The sequence below is a fragment of the Silurus aristotelis genome (genome assembly GCF_946808225.1).
Source record: "Silurus aristotelis genome assembly, chromosome: 3".
Lineage (NCBI taxonomy): Eukaryota > Metazoa > Chordata > Actinopteri > Siluriformes > Siluridae > Silurus > Silurus aristotelis.
Window position 1 is genome coordinate 27,422,244 of NC_139576.1, and position 20,709 is coordinate 27,442,952.

Genomic DNA, 20,709 nt, shown 5'->3' on the forward strand with positions numbered 1-20,709 from the left:
CTATATCACTGCATCCCATAAAGCAAAAAAGAAGAATGTTGTGCCTTGAAAAAAGGATCTTGCTTTATTGTCATCCTCAGACCTCATAACCAGGAAACACCATATGTTGCTTGTTTAAATTTGTCTGCACCATTCAAAACAACTTTCTCTGCTGTTTTGAGAATGTAATCATTAATTCTTCAGTCCAGTGTTTTGCACATTATACCAAGTAAGCTATACTCAAAACATGAAGATCAAACTAACCAAACTGATCATCGGTTTTAAGAATCAGAATTTAAAGCAGAATCAGAATTCAAATCAGAATAATTATTTAATAACCAAGTACTCTAGTGTTTGTATGAAGCATGACTTGACTGCGGAGTCCTAATTGTGTCATTGCAATAACATACGGACACTGAGGAACAGCAGTTGCATTATAGAAATGGACACTATGAACCCTATGAAACCAAATGTTTGTGAACACCTGATTATAACACATTTATGACTGTTAAATATCTGCTTCCAGGTTTGGTCCCCTTTATGTTTTGGTAAGAAATATATGTCTAGACCAGGGGTCACCAACCTTTTTGACACCGAGAGCTACTTCTTGGGTACCGATTAATGTGATGGGCTACTAGTTTAATACACACTTCTGAAATAACAAATTAGCTCAATTTACCTTTAATGATATGTTATTAATAACAATTAATGATATTCATCTATATCTAGTCATCTTATTTTGATATTGTCATTTTTAAATTCACACCAATGCAAGTGTGATTTTGTCAGGGAACCACCAGCCACACCTCCCTCCAAGGCTCTAACTCTCACTCAGCCTCTCCGTGCTCTAATCACCTACACCTGTTCACCATTACCTTTCCACTTTATAAGGTCCCGATTCCGGCTCAATCACGGTCGGATCTACTCGTTGCCATGAGAAATCTACCGGGCTTCCTACCACTAGTATTCCCCGTACTTCCATGCTCCTGGCTCCGCTTCGGAAGAAGCGCTTAAGATAGGTTTGCCTTTAATGGTTCACATTGGCGATCATCCCTAGACTACCCGCATTACCGATTTTACCCGCTCTTCAGTTCGTACTTCTCCTCAAGCCTCTGCCTTGTATATGTTCAGACTAAATAAAGACAAGGTGTTTAACCATACTCCAGTTTTCGACTCTCGGTCTATCCGTGACAGATTTAAAGAATAGCTACAAAAAAAACATTTTATGCAGCTCACTGGTGACTGGCACTATAGTGAGCTATTTTTAGAAAATACCACCATGTTGGTGACCCCTGGTCTAGACCCTAGGACCTTAGGACCCTAGACTCAATCCCTTGGCAGTCCAAAAAAATACCTTTTTGTCCTCATGTTACAATTAATAGCTAGAAATAGCCACATAAGGATGAGTATAATCTGCTTAACGTCTTTGGTCTTTAACCATCTTGTAGCCACTAGTTGAGTGAGTTGTACCCTTCATGTTACGCAACAGGATTCAGGATTTTAGAGCGCAAGTAAATCTGGGTAAGGCTAATAGACTAACACTGTGCTAATCTCAAACTGCCCCACTCGCACCTGCTCTGCTAAAACAGGTTCAACTCTCCTTCTTTCAGAACAACAATCCAGAAAACGTCTATGCCACAAAAAAGGATAAATCCAATACCTGGATACATCTGATGAAAGACTTAATGTGACTGGCATATCAATCACAAAACATTTCCTTATAGCCTGTCAGCAAACATGCGAAATTATTTTGTTTACTCACCAGTACCTGCTTGATGGAAAAACTCATTTTTCAGCCTAGAGACTATAGCTTGACTTCAAAAATGATTAACGGTGTCTCAGCATTCAAAGGTGAAGAGATCATCCTAGAGCCTTCACGATCCTGAAGCTTGTGGCCAAAAAAAATATATCCCACATGGATTAGTGATTTGCACAAAAAATTTGCCTAGCTAGACTGTAGCATTTAATCTTTTATACAGACAGTGTAAAGGCACCTGGGGAAATGAGACAAATCTGTACATAATAGTTACCAGTTTTAGGGGTAACTTCCAAAAAAATAGACTTTGTACAACTAATCATAGACTGAATTTCCATATGTTCCACTGCATTACAAGTAAGTGGCAAAAGTTTGAGTACCCAAAAAAAGGTTCAGAAAGTGTTCACAGCGCTTTATTTTTATTTCCTTATGTTATGCACTGTAAACATGGTATCCATAGGGTCCACTTGTACTATTAAAAGTAAGTAACTGCAAATCAATGTAAAGTTCTTTTGACTGATAACCTTTATCATATAGTGTAACATATCCATCCTGATAGGTTTAATGATTTCCAGAATTAAACCCATCAGGAGAAATATCCTATTAAATCACAGTACATAGCGTTCAAATACTTTTTTTTCCAATAAACATGTCTATTTTCCCTATATTAATGTAATTATACTACAACAAAGTTGAATCTTTAAATGAGCTCATTCCTCTTGGTAAATGCACACTGTGAAAACAGTGTTTCATGGAATATGTCATGAAATAGAAATATGGAAGTAAAAGCTGAAAAAGCAACAGCAGCTTAACAAATTTACCGGAAATAGACCAAATAAAATTCTTTGAATTCTGCAAAAAGGTTTTATTTTTTCTCTGAATTGATTTTCTCTTGTATAGTGTAGAAAGCAGGAGTTCAGTTCAGTCCTTCCTCAGAAAAGAAAACCCTGACTACATTTTCATCCACATCAAAATGATTTTTTTTTTCCCCTTACGGCCTCTTTCAAAAAATGTTTTCTCTTTATTGTCACACAAGCCGCTTGCTATCCAACAGCATATTCTTCAAACACATTAAAACTCAAAACACAGAGATAGTGAAATTTCCAAAGGCCATTTTTTCTAGCTGTTCTTCTAAGTAATTTGAAGCTACATGCACAAAAAAGGCTTTGAGCATTGGACTTCAAAGTCTCTCGGATGGATTTTTTAGATACATTGTGTTAAAATTCTATTTACAATTTTACAGTATTTACACTTTTTCAGATGTATGGTCATCTTTGGTCATGTCCTAGGTAACAAACTGTTCATAATCAGTGGCATGCACAATAATTCTGTCTGTCAAATGTTTGGAAACACCCAGTGAATGACTGGAAGAAAGTTCTATGGACAGATGAGTCCAGATTTAACAAAAGAGCTTGATGTAGGACACCCCCAGTCCAACATGGAGGTGGTAACTTAATGGTTTGTGGTTGGTTTAGAGCAGGGAAGGTTGGAGACTTATTCCAAGTGAAAGGAGTACTGAACCAACATAACTCCCATTCCATAATTCAACACCATGCAATTCCATCTGAACTGTGGCTAACTAATATCCAAGCTCCATAAGCATTTTTTAACAGTAACAAACTGTCTATCATGGAATGATCTGCCCAGTAACCACACTAAACCCTACTGAACTGCTCTGGGATGAACTGGATCGCAAGGTCAGAAATAAATATTCAAGTGAAAAAAACCTTCAGAAATTTTTATAACAGACATGGCAAAACACTTCAGATTAATATTTGGAGAAACACATTGTCCGGATGCCGGGAGTGTGCAAAACTGTTACTCATTCTAAGGAAGGATTTTTCAATGAAAATAAAGGTCAAGATCTGTAAATATATATATTTATTTGGTCAAAGTAAACTGTTAAATTGCCTAGTTGGTTACATATCAATTAAAGGGACATGCAGGTGTCTCTTAAAAACCATAAAAAAAATCTTTTTAAAAAAGGTGTTTATCATCTTTTGACAGACACTTTATTCAACACTCTGCAAAAATCGTTAAGATATTGGGTTTTTTATCTGATCAGATGTATCCTGTGGCTGTGGACTAACTCGACCAGTACATCTGGAGACTAAAAAAATAAGGAAATACACCCTGGATATCCATCACAACCTGGGGCAACTGAGTGTGGAAAGAAAACAAAGAGCACAAACAGAAGGTGTACAGATTAAACTCACACAGACAGTAACCCAACATTAAGATTGATTGAAGGACCCAGGAGCTGTGAGTCAGCAATGTGAGGCAACAAGTGTTTTTTTTTTTGTGTTCTGATAGAAAAGGCTTTCAGTACTTGTATCACTGACAGCTGAATTATACATAGAGGGCTGGATTGTACATTGTCACATGTTAAGTACCGTGAGTGTGTCTATACAAAGGAAACAAATTATATTGTAACCACTCAGATCAAAAGTAGTCTTTCAATACACTTGAACAAACACCCAAAAAAACACATCAGGGTCACTTAAGGCCACTCAAACATATATAAAAATGTGTACTACTGGGAATATTTCTGGAACTGCCTATTGCCACAACTCGTTTTTTTGCAATAAGCAGAAATAGGTGTAAGTTCAGCTTGTGAAACATAAGCTATAGGGAAAACTGCAGACTTGAAAAAGGGGTCTTAAAAGCAGGCATTTATGAAAGAGCCTCGTTCATTCAGCAAATTAAATAAATCATGCATCAAAAATGTTACGCATGTCCGGTTCAATCCTGAAACCATTATTCTAAGATTAAGGTGTTTTAAAATTGCTTTAAAACGATGAATAAGACTATCTTAGGTTTAAAAAAAATGTTATGAAAATTTCCAGTATGTCCTCAACTATATTTAATTCATAATAAAATCTCTAAAGAACTAATATGTCAAGAGCATTAAGGTATTAATATGAAATGCTGATTATTAGGACTGTTTTTTTTTTTTTTTATATATAGAAAATGTATGCTTATTGTAATATTAAATCTAGAGGATTTTAAGACTTTTTTCACCTTTTTTTTATCTATAGTTTGAAATAGAAAACCATTCACACCAGGTTTCAAATAATACTGCTTTATTACCCCCTAGTGGTCTGGTGTATACCGGAGGTAGGTGGTATAGGGTATCATCTAGACAAATACAATAAACGTTTTAAGAACATTTCATCTCATTTGATTTGTAAAACACATTATTCTGAATATTAAGTGATTCAAGTGGTGACAGCATCAGGATCAGCAGAAGGGAACCTTTAAGAATGAAGAGATGCAGTAAAACTCAAAGAATACATTTGAACATCAAGAGGCATTTCCTCCAAACCGTCAAACAGAATTAAAAAAAATATGCAGATTTAAATTTGAATAAATTAGCCTACAGATAGCAAAATAAGGTCTGGGGAGAAGAAAACAAAGGAAAAAAATTAAAATGAAGAAAAAATACAATCATTTTAGTAGACATTTAAAGAGAGAAAAATATGCTTTAGTGCTCGTTCACACTGCAACACTGAATAAAACACCACTGTAACACAAATAAATAAATAAAGTGAACAATAAAAATATTAATTGCACCAGAAATCTCAAAGGAAAATAACAGGACGTGTTACTCACACACAGGACATCAATGAGATAAAGAGAAAAAAAAAGAGCCTGGGAAGTGCAGTAGTACATGATGGAGTGAAGAATCATGTATGTGTGTGTTTAATATACATTTGTAAAACACTGCAGCCGCAAAACAATATTGCAAAGCAAACATCTATCTATCTATCTATCTATCTATCTATCTATCTATCTATCTATCTATCTATCTATCTAACTATCTATCTATCTATCTATCTATCTATCTATCTATCATTCATTCAGGCACTTTGTGTATTTGTTTTCATAAGACCCTCATACATGAAAAGGGTTTGAATCTTTTCCCAGAATTCTTTCTGGTTCAAAACAGTGTGCATTTGTTTGTATGTCAAGAAGTTATTTGTTTGTCACAATTGATCAATGCATGCAAACAAATGTTGTTTTTTTTGCATTTTAAGAGAAAACAGTATTGTGAGGTCATCGTTGCAAATTGCAAAACATTTCAGAAATGATTGATTGCACACTCCACCTGGTAGAAAAAGAGTTTCTGCACATTTTAAATGTTTGCTCTGCTCTGCTCTCACACTATTTTAACCCCGTGAAATCACTTAGTGAAGTGTGAGTGAGGGGGTTATGAGAGCAGGGAAACACCCCCCACGTGCACACTAGAGTAAAGGGGAATCTCCATGAGCCCTAAAACTGAGGGAAGCCGCATTCTGATGGAGAAATTTTTTTTTTTTCTTCTTTATTCATGAAAATAAGAAAACTCCTGTCCAGTGTTTCGTCTCTATGGTGCAACAGTTGTGTTGCTTTATAGCGCGTGGGTTTATAACTGTTCAGGTTCAGAGTCCTCTTCCAAGTTTATCATTAAATTATAAAAAAAAAAAAAAAACAATCATGATGTTTTTATGAGGTCAACTGGTGCAAAAGGAAGCATTAAAAGGAAGCCAGTGAAGTCGCTTGGAAGTTAGAAAGCATTAGAAAGCACGAAGCGGCTGTGTTTACCTGTGACGAGCGGCGCGAGCGTCACCGCCAGCAGCAGCGTCGCACACCTGAGGCCGAAACAATCCATAGGCTACATGCGCGTTTCCTTTTCTTTTCACACGCGCGCGCACGGGTCTGTCCGCGACCCAGCTGCTTTCCCCCGGCGCGCTCGCATTGCAGGACTCCTGACTGCTCGTGACCGCGCGCGTCACTTACCGCAGTCTCACGCGCTGTGCGGAAAAACGGAGCGCTCACAATAAAAGCGTAGTGAAAGGCCTGGGGGAGGGGGGGTTAATAATCCGCTCCGCCTCCGGCCCACACCGGAATATAAACCGATTAGAGCTATCGTCACCACACACACACACACACACACACACACTCGCACTATATTCACAATGCATTGCAAAAGTATTCAGACCCCTCACAAATGTTCTCATTTTGATGAATTATAAATGGCGTTGAAATTTCCTGATAAAATACTAAAATGCTTGCATAAATATTCACCCCTTTGTGATTTGGAAGAAATTGCCATCTATCTGTGCATGATTAAAGTTGGATGAAAACCCTCATTGTTGAAAGTTATCTAGTCAGGAAGGAACATAAAGAACAAAGTTCCACAAGAAAAATGCATAGATTAGAGGAGGAGTAGAAAATGTGTCCAAATATTGTCCAAATATTTGGAGATCTCAGTGAGCACAGTTGGATTTGTAGTAAGGAAATGAAATCTGCACCACAACACACCCAGGCATTGCCAAGAAAAAAAGGATGTTTCGCAAAGCTCAGTGCTCTAACAAAAAAAGGAGACTTGAGAGAGACGCCACAAAGACGCCAACTATCACTTCGAAGGAGTTACAGAGTTCAGTGGCTGGCGGTGGCGTAATGGTGTACCAGTCACCGATATCTAGAGCAAAAGCACATAATGTGTTTTGTGGTCAGATGAAATCAAGCTTTTTGGTCATAATTCAAGTCAATATGTGTGCCTCAAACCTCAAGACACACCATCTTTACAGTGAAGTATGGTGGGGGCAGCATCATGCTGTGGGGATGCTTTGAATAAGCAGGGACTGATTATCATGTTAAAATCAAAAGAAGTAAAAAAAGTAACAATGGAGTGACTCAAGAACAAAAAGATTAATGTCCTACAGTGCTAAGTATAAACTCCTGATTTTAACACCCCCCCCCAATCATAATGCAATGTTATAAAATAAAATATTAAATGGAATGAAATTTCAATGTACCATTAGTAATTTAGTGATAAGAGATAATTGGTCAGGGGTCTGTATTCTTTTGCAGGGCACAGATTTTACAAGCAGCTATTGCCATTGCAAAAAGCCTACGTGAAAGTGGAGTCAGTTTTAACATTTGTAAGTTAAAATGAATAAGTATGATCACTATTATATAATATTTGCTCGATGGTCTGACTCGACTGCATAATGCAAAGGGAAAAGTGTTTCATCAGACCAGCCAATCTGCTTCCCTTGTTCCATGGTCCAGTTCTGATGCTTACCTGTTAAATGTAGGCACTTCCAGTGGTGTACAGGGGTCAGCATGAGCACTCTGACTGGTCTGCAACCACACAGCTCCATATGCAGTAAGCCGTCATGTGCTGTGTTCTGATACCTTTCTATTATCACAAAGTGCTTCAATCAAACATACTGCTCCACAAACAACAGCCTTGGCACCATACTGCATCTGGCTCTCACCCACCTGGACAATAACGCCACCTATGTTTGAATCCTGCTCACTGTATATACTTCAGTGACCTTAGTCAGTCTGGATCAGAAACAGAACCCCCAGCACCACCACAATAAGCACTGAGTCCCCCTGAGAACACTGGTTCCCCCCTCAGTCTTTATTGTTTTGGTGTTTGGTCAATTTTTGGTGTTTACCTAGTGGAATGCCTCACACAGTCCCCCAACACCAGCTCCAAAACCATGAAAGGCCAGCAGTCTCTCTACTTTCTATAAAGACTAAGGAAAGCAAAGGTGCCACCACATATCTTCACCACAATATACAGTGGTACTATAAAGGAACATTCTAAGCAGCTGCATCACTGCCTGGTTTGGGAATTGCACCATTTCATATCACATGACTCAGAGAGTAAGGAAAGCAGAGAAACTCATGGAGTTTTGCACACCTGTGTGTACTGTATGTTGACCTTTGTATAGGCCTGTATGCTGTGGTTAGTTTTGTGCCATCTAGTTTATTCTAATAAATTTTTTGTTCTATGTACCTTGTTCCTGAAGAAATGTTTTTTCATTCACTGTGTACTGTAATAGCTCGATAGAGTTGAAATTAAAACCCATATGTCTTCGCTATCAGACCCAGCATCACATTTTTCAGCAATTTGTGCTATAATAGCACCTCTGTGGGATCAGTCCAGACAGGCTGGGTATTGCTCCCCACCCACCACACCAGTGAGCCTTGGATGCTGATTCACCAGTTGATCTTCCTAGGACAATTTTTTTAATTTTTTTTTTTTTTTTAAACGGTATCAGGCTGCCAGCCCAACACCCTTCCTCCTGCTTTCGCAGCCAGGACCATCCATGGTGGAGTACCTCATCCCCATTCCCACAACTGAGCACCCATTGGGGGGTTATGGGCCTTCTCCCTGATCTAGTCATCTAAACATAACAATTTGTCCCCCTTGTCAAACTCATTGAGATCCTTACTTTTGCCCATTTCTTAGAGAACCCACTGTTCAATTGGTGTATATTAAATTCCACCACTGTATGGAGTTTTAATGTTATGATTAGTGTTTTTCATTCCTAGGGAAAAAAACATTTCCCAAGCCAAAAAAAAAAAAAAAAAACCATTAAGCTTTTAGTCATTGTAACAACAAGAATTTAAACAATAGATTGAGTCACTATATGAGTCAATATTTAATCAAATTGTTATGAACTGTGGACAGTATTTTTTTATTAATTAATTATTTTTTTTTTTAAAGAGAAAGAACCTTTGTTCTGTTCAGCGTTGATGGCACAATATTCAACGAGTATCTACTTGAGTAGCTTTTGCATACAAAGTAGACCATACAAGTGAATTTCTGTGTTTCTAGCTTTTCCTCAAACAATTGCAGCAAATTAATCAAATTGTGGCACAGGAGAGCCTCAGGAATGCACCTGTGCCACAATTGTAATTAATGCTTAATTATTTTAATGAATTCCTTATTAAAACGATTAATAAGTGACACCAGGTTAAGAACTGAATAAATAATATAATGTATACATTTTTAGACATTTTATTATTTATTCAGGTCTCAACCTGGTTAAGAGAACAAATGTTCTTTCTCTTAAAAAATTAAATAAAACTGTCCACAGTTCATAACAATTTGATTAAATCAAAGGAAACGCAAGGTTAAATCAAAGGAAAATAATTGCAAACATCTTTAATATAAAAACTGATCCATGTTGGTAATGAATCAGTTTTTATATTAAAGATGTTTGCAATTATTTTAGTCAGTCATCAATGGATTATGTTCTAACAAACGATTTGAATTCTTTACTGCATTCAAAGTGTTTGCACCACATGAGGAACTTTCTTTGCTAAAATATTCCTATTTACCAGGTCACAAAAATACCCAAGTGTTCATGTTTTATGTTTATGCAACATGTTCCCAGGAAAGAATCAATTTTCCATTAAGTAAAATGTTATTTTGTTAAATGTCTTAAATTGCTAACTCTAATTTTACATACATCAAAGTCTGACTTTGAACAAATAAAAGTACAAAGCTAGCATTCTTTTGCAAGTAAGCAATCAGCAATCTAATTAGCAAAATGATCGTCATAACAACTGACCATTTTGACTCTTTCATTATACTTGTATTTGTATCTGTACTGCACAAACTGTTAATCTGCACACAAGAATATTGTTTTACCAACATAAATACAGGCAAATATGAACGATTAGAGGAACTTCAACTAGGTGCAGGATTCATTGTTTTGGCTATTGCTGTTAAATAAAAGTCCAAGACCTCCAAGAATTCCCAGACCTATTCACAATATGCTCATATTCAACATATTTTTAAGACTTTTTGTAGTACAGTTTGACATTATACTATAAAGCTGAAGATGAATTCTCTCATTCAGAAGGTGCCGACTTTAATATGGTAATTTCTTTTACTTGTATTGTATCTAAAAATAAGCCAGGGGTAAGTTAAGATTATATATATATATATATATATATATATATATATATATATATATATATATATATATATATATATATATATATATATATATATATATACATATATATACACACACACACACACATACACATGCATACAGTACAGACCAAGTTTGGACACACAAGGTGTATGTATGTATATATGTATGTGTATATATTTAATAAAAGACAAATTTGCAGGTAAGAGGATTTTGTCAGCATGTGAGGAGACAGAAATTAAGTTTTGTCAAATTATTATTCAGTTTAACAAGTGGATTTAGATAGCAGATGCCATATTTCCAGAAATATGATCATATTTTGAAATGCCTGCACTGCTTTCTGGTTTACTGTTCATCTGAGTGCACAGTGTTCCAACTTTTGGCACAGTACGTGCGACATGTTTCTGGGCGAAAATCAGGCCAAGGGTAGAGCGAGTGTGTCAAAGATCAGCGGCCAAACAAGTCTAGGACAGGTCATTAGTGTATACACTTCTGCTTGCATAGAGACCTCAGTCGAATTGGACAGCAAAATAAAATGCCATTCTGAAGCACAGTTCTTTTGTGCTTCCAGCAAAAGGAGAACTGAGTCTTGCAATACATTTTTAAAAGTAGCGATTTATTTTAAATACCCTAAATCAGACTAATGAAATAGACCTACTACAAATTCATTTCAACCAAATTCACAGTGCATTAGCAGCAATGATAAAAGCACTTCTGCTTTATACTAGTGTATTTTCCATCCTCTGCTTCACTGTACTCAGTTTCTATTCAAACTGAAGGTTATAAGGTAAAGTTGCACCTAATTGTTGCCCATGGTCCATTACGCTGTAATGCATTTTCGGAGGATCAGCAGGATATGGTCTGGTAACTCAAATATTTTTTGAGCTTTCCATTATTTAAAAAATTTCAATTTATTCAAGCTAGTGGTTGTAGATGCTAATCATAGTTTTCAAATATACAGGCCCTTCTCAAAGTGCTGGCACAATAACACCAATTCTTTCATTTTTGCTATTCACTAAAGAGAATAGGTTTCTAATCAAACGATGAATAGGAGACCATATATAAGAATCACAGCGTTAAAATTTACATCTAGATGTGATGAACAACTTAGAACATGGTACTTTTGATGTCAGACCAACCTAGGAAAAAATCGATCAGTGGCATTGCACACAAACATTCGGTACAGCCAATAAAACAAATTGGAATGCCCTGAAAAAGAGAGATACCATTGGTATACAGCCAAACATAGAACAAGTCAGCTAAGGAAAACAACAGAAATAGCAGCTGAATACAGAAACACTGTGAGAGCTGTGGAAAAAAAATACCCCAAAACAACATCACCAACAATGTCTAGAGGGCAGGGGGTTAGAGGAATCAAAACCCACTGTTCGGAAAAATCTTGAGAGCAGAAATTCTAGAGGTTATATTACATGATGGAAACCATTCATCAACCTGAGAGAAATACAAGGCACAAACATTCCTCTGGCAAAGTGATGGAAAGAACTAAGTGATAAAGAGAAAGGATCTACTTATGATCCAAAATATCATTAAAACAGTGGAGGTAGTGTCAGTGGTTTATGATTGCATAGCTGCTTCTTGAACAGGATCATTTTATTGGTGATAAAAACTAATGATTTTCTCCAGGAACATTTCGTCTGCGAATTTACAGGAGGAATGCATCTAACCTAATTTGGAGGATCAATCATGCAGGAAAGAAATTGATGTCACCCAAATAAGGATGGGTTCCCCTTTCGAGTCTGGTTCCTCTCAAGGTTTTTTCCTCAAAACATCTGAGAGTTTTTCCTCGCCACAGTCGCTGCTCATCAGGGATAAATACACACTGTTCACCTTAACTGTTGAAATTCTGTTTTGAGACAATGTCTGTATTGAAAAGGGCAATAGAAATAAACTTGACTTGACTTGAAAGAAATTAGCCCCAAACACTCCCAACACAACCAAGAATTTCATCAGAGAATAAAAGTAGAAGATTTTTCACCAGCAAAGCCAGTTAGCAAACCTTAACCCAACCAAGCATAACTCCTGAAAAGGATATCGATTGGAAAAACCTGTGCTTGATGCAGTTATTTAGCGGCATCAAGGACGTCCAATGTTGAAAGCATCATACAAATAAAACTGCAATGCATTTAGCATAAGATTACCTGTTACAATACTTTTTCTCACCTAAAAGATTTTCTGGTCTGACACCAAAGGTGCCATGTTCTAACTTGTTTAACACACCAAGATGAAAATATCAGGAAATAAAAGCTATAATTCACACAAATTATCTCCAACACATCTCAAACCCAAATGTCTCTAGTGTTCAGCAAAAAAAAAAAAAAAAAAAAACTTACACAAAAAAAAACCTGCACCTGCTATTCCAATATTTGTTGCAAAGACTATAGTCAGAATGAATCTGTTTAAAAGTTACAATAGACCTTGAAAGCATTTCCAAAAACCCGTTAAAACACCAACAGAAAAAAGTGCTGCCAAAAGTGTCCAAAACATTGGCAGGATCATTTTACTGAGTCGCAAAAATCTTTCCAAATCTACTCAAATAATGTGTTTCAATTAGAGGAAAGAATGACACTGTAATATACAGCAACCACAGGAGCCACATGTCCTTCAGCCAACCCCTAAAATCTGTCTTTGGACAATAAAATGAACTTTAGTTTTTGATGAATTAATTTTAATATTTAATAATGCGCCTGTACATCTTAAAGTGAAATGAATCCTCTATGCAATGGCTTTACCAGTCCACCGTAAAACAATAAATCACATTGAACAGATGTAATTCAGATAAAATGGTCTCTCCGCCCCCTTTATCCACTCGTTCAGTACAGATTTTTCATTTCACAGGATTTATTTATTTATTTATTTATTTTTACGATGATAAATTCATGCAAAGAGATGCCACTTGCTACTTGGCATGTTTGGCTGTATTTTATTACATGGAAAAACCTTTATTTAGCCAAAAACACAGCTAATTTCTAAAGTCAAATAGAGAGCAAAAAAAGGGTCTGTGTATCAGCTTGCTCGTCTCATATTTTCATGTCGTTATTGGGGTTGATGCAAAGTGGAGTGTGTATTATATCTGTTTTTTTCCTTGTTCTTAAGGCATGAAAAGTTCTTTAAAGTCTGATGTGAGAGCTATTTTTTAGTCTCAATCAAAGACCCCATTTTTTTCCTTATATAATAAATTGCATAAAATGCAGAGTTTACAATTATGGCATTAGAAGAAAATAGAAAGATGCAGAAGCAGTACATGATCACCTTATAGAAACCCAAATGGAATAAACACACACACACACACACACACACACACACACACACACACACACACACACACACACACACACACACACACTATCAACTTTCCCTGATTAGCTAGTGTAATAATAGATGACAGTTGCATATCGAAATCTCATTGTTCCTTAGATTTTTTTTGACCCGGAAAAACTATGATGTACTTGATACTAATTATGAGATCTGTAGCTCTGTAGCTATTCTGGAGTCTGTAGCTAATCTGTAGCATTTTTATTTAATTTCTTTTATGAAATATGTCAAAACAGTCAAACTTTTATGATGAAATCTGCTAATTTTTACTTCATAAAAATACAGTTAGGGTGAAATCTATACCTAATTGCTACAGTTAAATTGTATATTTAAATAAGAAATAAAACAAACCATTTTTTTTTTACTTAATTTGTGTGGCCAGTGCACATATCCATATATAAACAGTTTACAGGCATTGCCTAATATTTGAGTTAACTCTTTTTTTTTTAATTTACTTTAGCATCTATACTCAATAAAGCTTCTGAAACAAATAAAGGTAAATAGCTAAATGCTCAATAATACAAAAAAAAAAAAAGATTATAAAATAAATCAATGACACAAACATCTTGGGCAAAACAGTAACAGAGTGGCTATTGTAAGGTTCATAAAAGTAAAAGTAAAATAAATTACAGCTCGGGTGACATGAATGGAGGCAGGGATGCTCTTTTTTTGATTGTTATACTGTAAACGGCAGTGCAAAAGTAAACAACAACAACAAAAAAGACTAACATAAAACTAAAAGTTGCTTGCGTTATTCCTGTGGTTGATAATGGATAAGGATATGATGCTAGTGGAATATAAAATACAGCTTTTTTTTTTTTTTTTTTTTTTGGCAAATCGTCGTCTTTTTCCCTCCAAATTCTTCCGTAACAGTGCAAGTAAGGAATGCCAGCGACTGCCAGTGCAATTAATCAAAAAGAAGCACGGACAATATTGCTAAACGAAAGACGTCATTTCCAGACAGTTCTAAAAATCAAAGCTGCGTTAGAAGTAAACTGGAGCTCTAAAGCGACTTCCTCTTTTCCGGGTCTTGCTACAATAACAGTCTCTGTGAAAGCTAGGTCAGATCTGAAGTCTTTTTTGAAATGCCCACTGTGCCATCTTTGGATGCCAAAACGTGTCCCACTGTACGTTTTTAAATAAATACATTGTGCCTCTAAGAGAGCACGGTGCCCGTGCGGTCCCTTTTTGTTTAATTTTTAATTTTTTTCTCCAAACGAGTCTTCCGCTGGACATTATAAAGGCCTTCGACTATCTTCTATATGAAAAGAGTTCAAATGTCCGCTTTAATTTTGTCCAGAGAGTTGTCGATTTTTGTCAGAGTCTTTTTGATGCGCAAAGCGGTGAGCCTCGCCGACGGGTTCTGGTACCAACACTCTTTCATGAGTTTGGCGATGGCCGTTAAAGTCTGAAATACAGAAATATTAAGAAATCAAACAACAAAGCAAACGAAACAACAGTTATTTCAGAGCAGTGAGCCGCCTCAGGTTGAGTTGATTTCAAAATTAATGTTATGTTTAAAAATAAACATTGTAGAAATATCTAAGATAGATAAATATTAACGGGATCTACAGGGTGTTCAATTGATCCTTAATAGTATCCACTAGACTTAACATGCCACTATGTAGAGATTCTTAAAGATTAATAGAGGTTCCCTTTAAAACAATAGAAATCTCATTATGGCCATTAAAATGGAACACATATAGTTGGTTTTTTTTCCCTCCCAAGGTATCGAGTTGACTCAGATTTGTTAAATAAATAAATATGAATGATAGTTTTATAACAGTTTTAAAGTGATTACAGTGAAGTGAATGAAACTTTTTCAAGTATATACACAACATTCTAAATATGAATATTCATGTTGTAATTAAATTTGTAACTTTTAATTGAGAGATTCAAATGTATACTCACAGAATCCGAGAACCATCTGTTGGGGATGTTGGGTCTTTGTTGGTCTATACACACCACCTTTTTCATGTCCTCGAAGCTTGGGTCGCTAGGCACTACGTCATGGAAGGGGGGTTTGTAGTCTTCTACAATACCTGCATAGAAATAAAAAAAATTTTTTTATATATATTTTTAAGTGAAACATTATACTTCTCAGATCTCCATATTAACCAGTGGTGTAATTACCACAGTTGTGCTAATTTGTCTAATGACTTATGCAGGTGGATTATACAATGGAAATTAGCCCCAGGTCTCACTTCAATGCTGATGGACTCTATTAATAGCAGTCTAAAGCTGTGCACAGGAGATAAATCGTCGTCCATTTCAGACACTGAGCCCCAAACCTTGGTGATGACACGACTGTCACATGACTACAATATTTTCAGTCTTCAGCCATTAATAGCGCTTGATACTCATGCTGATATAGTACACTCATACACACACCCACATTCCCTTCTACATTCCCACACTCACACATTCTCTGCATCAGTCTCACACTCATCCATCATCTACATTTCAGATGAAGTATTTCAGATCCATCCTAAAGTCCATGAGGTCCCAAAAACATTTAGCGAAGCACAGAATACCAGTGATTAACAAAAACCATTAAAGCATTAAAGTAATGCCATACATGAAAGCGCCAGCTTTATTTTAACATTAACATAAAATTATAAATATATCAGTCAGTTTCCATTTCTAAAAAGAATTTCTAATCTCCTGCTTAAGTGTACGTTGCATTCCAAGCTTAGCATGACCTCTATAAATACAGCTCGATTAAATATCTCTGCGTAGCATTTTACAACTGTGATATACTGCACACTGACACATTTTTCACAAACCAATCCACCAAATAGTTTGGATTTTTTCTTTTTCTTGGGACCAACACAAAATATATCCTGGGGATCAAACAGATGCATTTAGCCAAGAGCTATTTGAAAAATAGATTTGCATTTCTAAAGAAAATCTAATAGTCTCTATAAGCCTGTAAAGAAAAAAAAAAAAAAAAAAAAAGGTTTTCTGCAATAAACAACATCCACCTGTTCTGGTCTTTGCCCACAGGGGAACTGTAAATCACTTATGACTAGCTTGCACAAATATACCAATGAAAACCACCACCAGCATTCCAGACTGTTTTTTTAGACTATTTCTGTCTGTAGACATACAAACTTTCCAAACATGGTGCAGTTTGATAACTATAGAAGGATATACATTTCAGTAAACAAGTAACTTAATTAACTTTAATTTTATACTGCCAGGAATCCTTAAGATATCCCATGTTAACTAGCTGTCTGGTATTAAAACTTAAAATTGAAAATTTTAAACATGCTTGATTATGAAAAAACTAAATCCATCTATTCTTGCTCATATCAAATAACTAGCTATCATTAATCATAAAATGAAAGAAATGTTATGATGAGAAGTTAAAAATCCTGTAGGAAACATGGTCAGCAAAAGCTCATTTTAATTAGCCAGCCAGATTGTGGAAATGTATGAAATATGGCCAGTTTCGCTTGCTTAGTAGCTAGCGCATTTCAATATTTAGGATTATAAAAGTCTGTTGTTAAGAGTTCAAATAACAATGACAGAAATCCTTTCAGGTTAGACCATGTTAACTAGCTAGCTAGTGGAAACATTGAAGATTGTGGCAATTTAGGATTATGAGATAAGCATCCTGTCAGAAATCCTGTCAGATTAGCGCATTTAACTAGCTGATTAGTGTTGCCTTTAAAGAGTGTCCAGATTGATGATTATGTGATAGAAATTTGGCCTGTACACCAGACAGGGTAGCTAATATTACCTAGCTAGCATTAAATGATTATAACTTAAAATTGGTCAATTTAGCCTTTTTAAGTAGCTAGCTAATTTTAACATTCAATGCTAAAAGTTTATTATTATTACTAGCAGAATAATAAGACCATTACCAGTCATAATTTCAAAGACTTTGATAATTCATGATTTTGAGTAAAAAAAAAAAAAAAAATCTAATCTAATTGTTTCATTCCACTACCTAATTAGTGTTAACACTAAACTTTATGATTATGAGTTTGCGGTCAGATTATTTTATCTTTAATTCCCTGATTTATGCTAATCTTGAGGTTAGCTAACTAATAATAACAGTGACAATCGTAGAAATGTGCAATTATATAAGTATACGAGTAAAATCGTAGGTTTCATATCAATTTTGCTTGTTTGGTAGCAAATTTCAGCATTTAAGATAATAAAGGTTTTCACTATTATAAAACATTAACTTTATAATAATGAATATATAATACATTTTTAGTTAAATGCACTTTAAAGCTAATGTTCATGTTGATGACTACGGAAGTGAAAAACTCTTTTTAAAAAAATCCTCTCATATGAACTTCTATACCGAGCTAACTTGCGTTAACACTGTGGATTATGATCATAAAATTTATGATGAGATAAAAAAAAACTTTAGAAACCCAGTAACGGTAGCTTCTGCTGGCTAGCGCCAACTCCAAAGACTAATAATTCATGATTTTAGTTAGAAATCGTGTCAGGCTTGCTACTACCTGGGTAATTGTGTCTTTGCTTTAAGACAAAAAAAAAAAACAATCTCTCTCTTTTATTGAAAAGGCCAAAGTGATAAAGTAAAAAAAAAAGTAATTAAAGCAAAAAAAAAGGCAGCATCGCTGGTAAAACCTGACTGACCATTGCTGACTGTGCGTCTGGCGATCTCCCAAAGCACAAGGCCAAAAGCCCAGATGTCCACTCGTTTGTATGACTCAAAGCAGTCCACTTGAATGGAGTCATCCAGCACCTCGGGGGCCATGTACCGTTTGGTGCCCACTTTAGGATTATTCCCTACATCCAGCTCATTTGTGTCCTGGTAATGCATCACAGCCAGGCCTTAGGGGTAAAAAAACACACACAATTAACATTTAAAGAGGATTGTGCAGGTTAAGATGGACACATGTTTGTATATCATATTATTTTAGAGGCATTCGGAGACCAAAATTAGTCATTTGTGGAGGGAAAAAAGATCACTATTTTAGAAAAAATACACGTTGCCCTCTTGTGGACAGAGGGCAAGACAGGCAGAAATAACAAAAGACAGAATTGTAATGAAAAAAAATAAACAATAGTGAGCAGAAGCAACACCCAACATAACACAGAACCTGTGCTTCAAAAAAACCCATTACATTTACTCAAATACAAACATAGCATATTTTCTCTTACCATTTCCATGAAAACAATATCAAAAAAGAAACTTGTCTTGATGCGTAATGTGCCTCATTTTTTTCACATGCTTTAAAGTGTTTACGAAAAAAAGTTGTTTACCAAAAAACTCACAGAACCCCCTCCATCCCATCCCTGACCTCAGTGAGGCAAGGCTTCCCAGTATTCACAGCATGATATACACTTTAATGGATTTTTCATTAAGGCTTCCGAGTGAAGCTGGGCTGAATGTTCTGAGCCTAATGGCCACCTGATGTTCTGGTGAGCCGGAAGAGCCTCACAACATTATAGTAGGAGTTTTTAGAAGACGGACAAAGTGCTCTGCAGAGACATCGCACTGCTCCGCTATTATTAGCAGGTCAGCATGGCAAATGCTGCTAATAAATTGAGAAGGGGGAAAATAAAACACTTCATTAATGACAATCATAAAGTGACTATGAAGTTGCAGGGCTTATTGCATACTTTTTCTTTCCTTGCACTAGAAGAAAGCTCGACTTTCTCAGATTAGTAAGTTTTCTTTGGTGCTTCCCTATCAAACATTTTGCTTATATAATGATTATATTGTAAATTACTGTTACATTTATTTCTTTATGCACAATACAAAGATATTGGGCTATATTAGTGATTGTGCTGGATTACGTGGGGCATATAATAAAAGACACCATTATTATTATTAATGGTAGTAAAAGTGATAATGTGCAAACGCTGAAATGTTTTATGTTTCCTTACCAAGGTCAGCGATGCAACAATGGCCGTTCTTATTCACCAAGATGTTCTTGCTCTTCAGGTCTCGGTGAGCTATGGCTGGCTTGCCCTGCGTGCCGAAGATCTCTACGTGCAAGTGTGCCAGACCGCTGGCGATGGACAGCGCCATCCTCAGGCAGGCCGGAGCATCAAGCGTGCTGAGCTGCAGATAGTCATACAGTGAGCCCATCTCGTGGTAATGTGTAATCAGCCATAGCTGAGTGCTTGAGTTGCGAGACGTCATGTCGGATGCAATAAAGCCTGTTAGAAGAGGGAACGAAACGACAATGTACTCATTTTACCTTCAAGAACGAGTTAACATTCTTATTAAGTAATGTGTTTAATCCTAAGGCAGACGGTAAAACAGAAGGGTGGACATACCCAGAATGTTCTCATGCCTTAGCAGCACAGTGTTGTAAATCTCAGTCTCACGGAACCAGGACTTCTCATCTCGGGAGGAGAAGATTTTCACAGCCACGTTTTCACCCTGCCACTGACCTCTCCACACCTCTCCATAACGCCCTTTCCCTGAGAGACCACACACAAACACATATTTTGAATTCATAGCTGGAGGTGCTGAAGCCAGAAGGGATGTGGTTTCTATATGTGCACTTCCTCCACAGGAAACGATTTGGAGGAAAATCAGGAACTTTAGCCACATTTCTACTGGAATGGAAAATTGGGGATCGGACTTTTGTTCCTGGATCATAGTTCAAAATGTTTAGCTCCTTATAATATTTACCTTTCTTCCAAATAGGAGCGACTCAAGTGACTCAAAACCAGACTATCCAGAATATCCCACTTTCTTAGCTATAATTTTCAATTCCCCATTCAATTCTACTACTGGAACATGTTTTATATAAACTACATGTATGTATGAGTATGCACTGGCTTTTACAAGCTAACAACACTAGTTAGTATGTGTATGTCTTTAGTTATTAAGTATTACTTTTGTTATTTTGCATAATGGGTTCTATAGAATTCAAATCGGTCTTGTTTCTAAAATCTTCTTGAAAAAGG

The 20,709-nt window shown here is 36.1% G+C and overlaps 2 protein-coding genes across 5 annotated transcripts in view; both read right to left on the reverse strand.

The window, feature by feature from the left end:
- acvr1c (activin A receptor type 1C) overlaps positions 1 to 6,677 on the reverse strand; it is a 49,328-nt gene extending 42,651 nt beyond the window's left edge. Inside the window, exon 1 of the mRNA XM_083537786.1 lies at positions 6,320 to 6,677. Coding sequence (XP_083393912.1) covers positions 6,320 to 6,386 — 67 coding nt within the window. The 5' untranslated portion in view covers positions 6,387 to 6,677. The remainder of the gene's footprint in view (positions 1 to 6,319) is intronic.
- A 7,545-nt stretch (positions 6,678 to 14,222) lies between these two features.
- The window catches only part of LOC310724011 (activin receptor type-1-like), a 41,148-nt gene continuing 34,661 nt past the window's right edge, over positions 14,223 to 20,709 (reverse strand). For all 4 annotated transcript variants that reach the window (XM_083537747.1, XM_083537748.1, XM_083537746.1 and 1 more), the window contains 5 exons: positions 20,071 to 20,217; positions 19,675 to 19,950; positions 18,418 to 18,615; positions 15,709 to 15,839; positions 14,223 to 15,205 (listed from right to left, as the gene is read on the reverse strand). In XM_083537747.1, the coding sequence (XP_083393873.1) occupies positions 15,071 to 15,205; positions 15,709 to 15,839; positions 18,418 to 18,615; positions 19,675 to 19,950; positions 20,071 to 20,217 (887 nt within the window). In that variant the 3' untranslated portion in view covers positions 14,223 to 15,070. The remainder of the gene's footprint in view (positions 15,206 to 15,708; positions 15,840 to 18,417; positions 18,616 to 19,674; positions 19,951 to 20,070; positions 20,218 to 20,709) is intronic.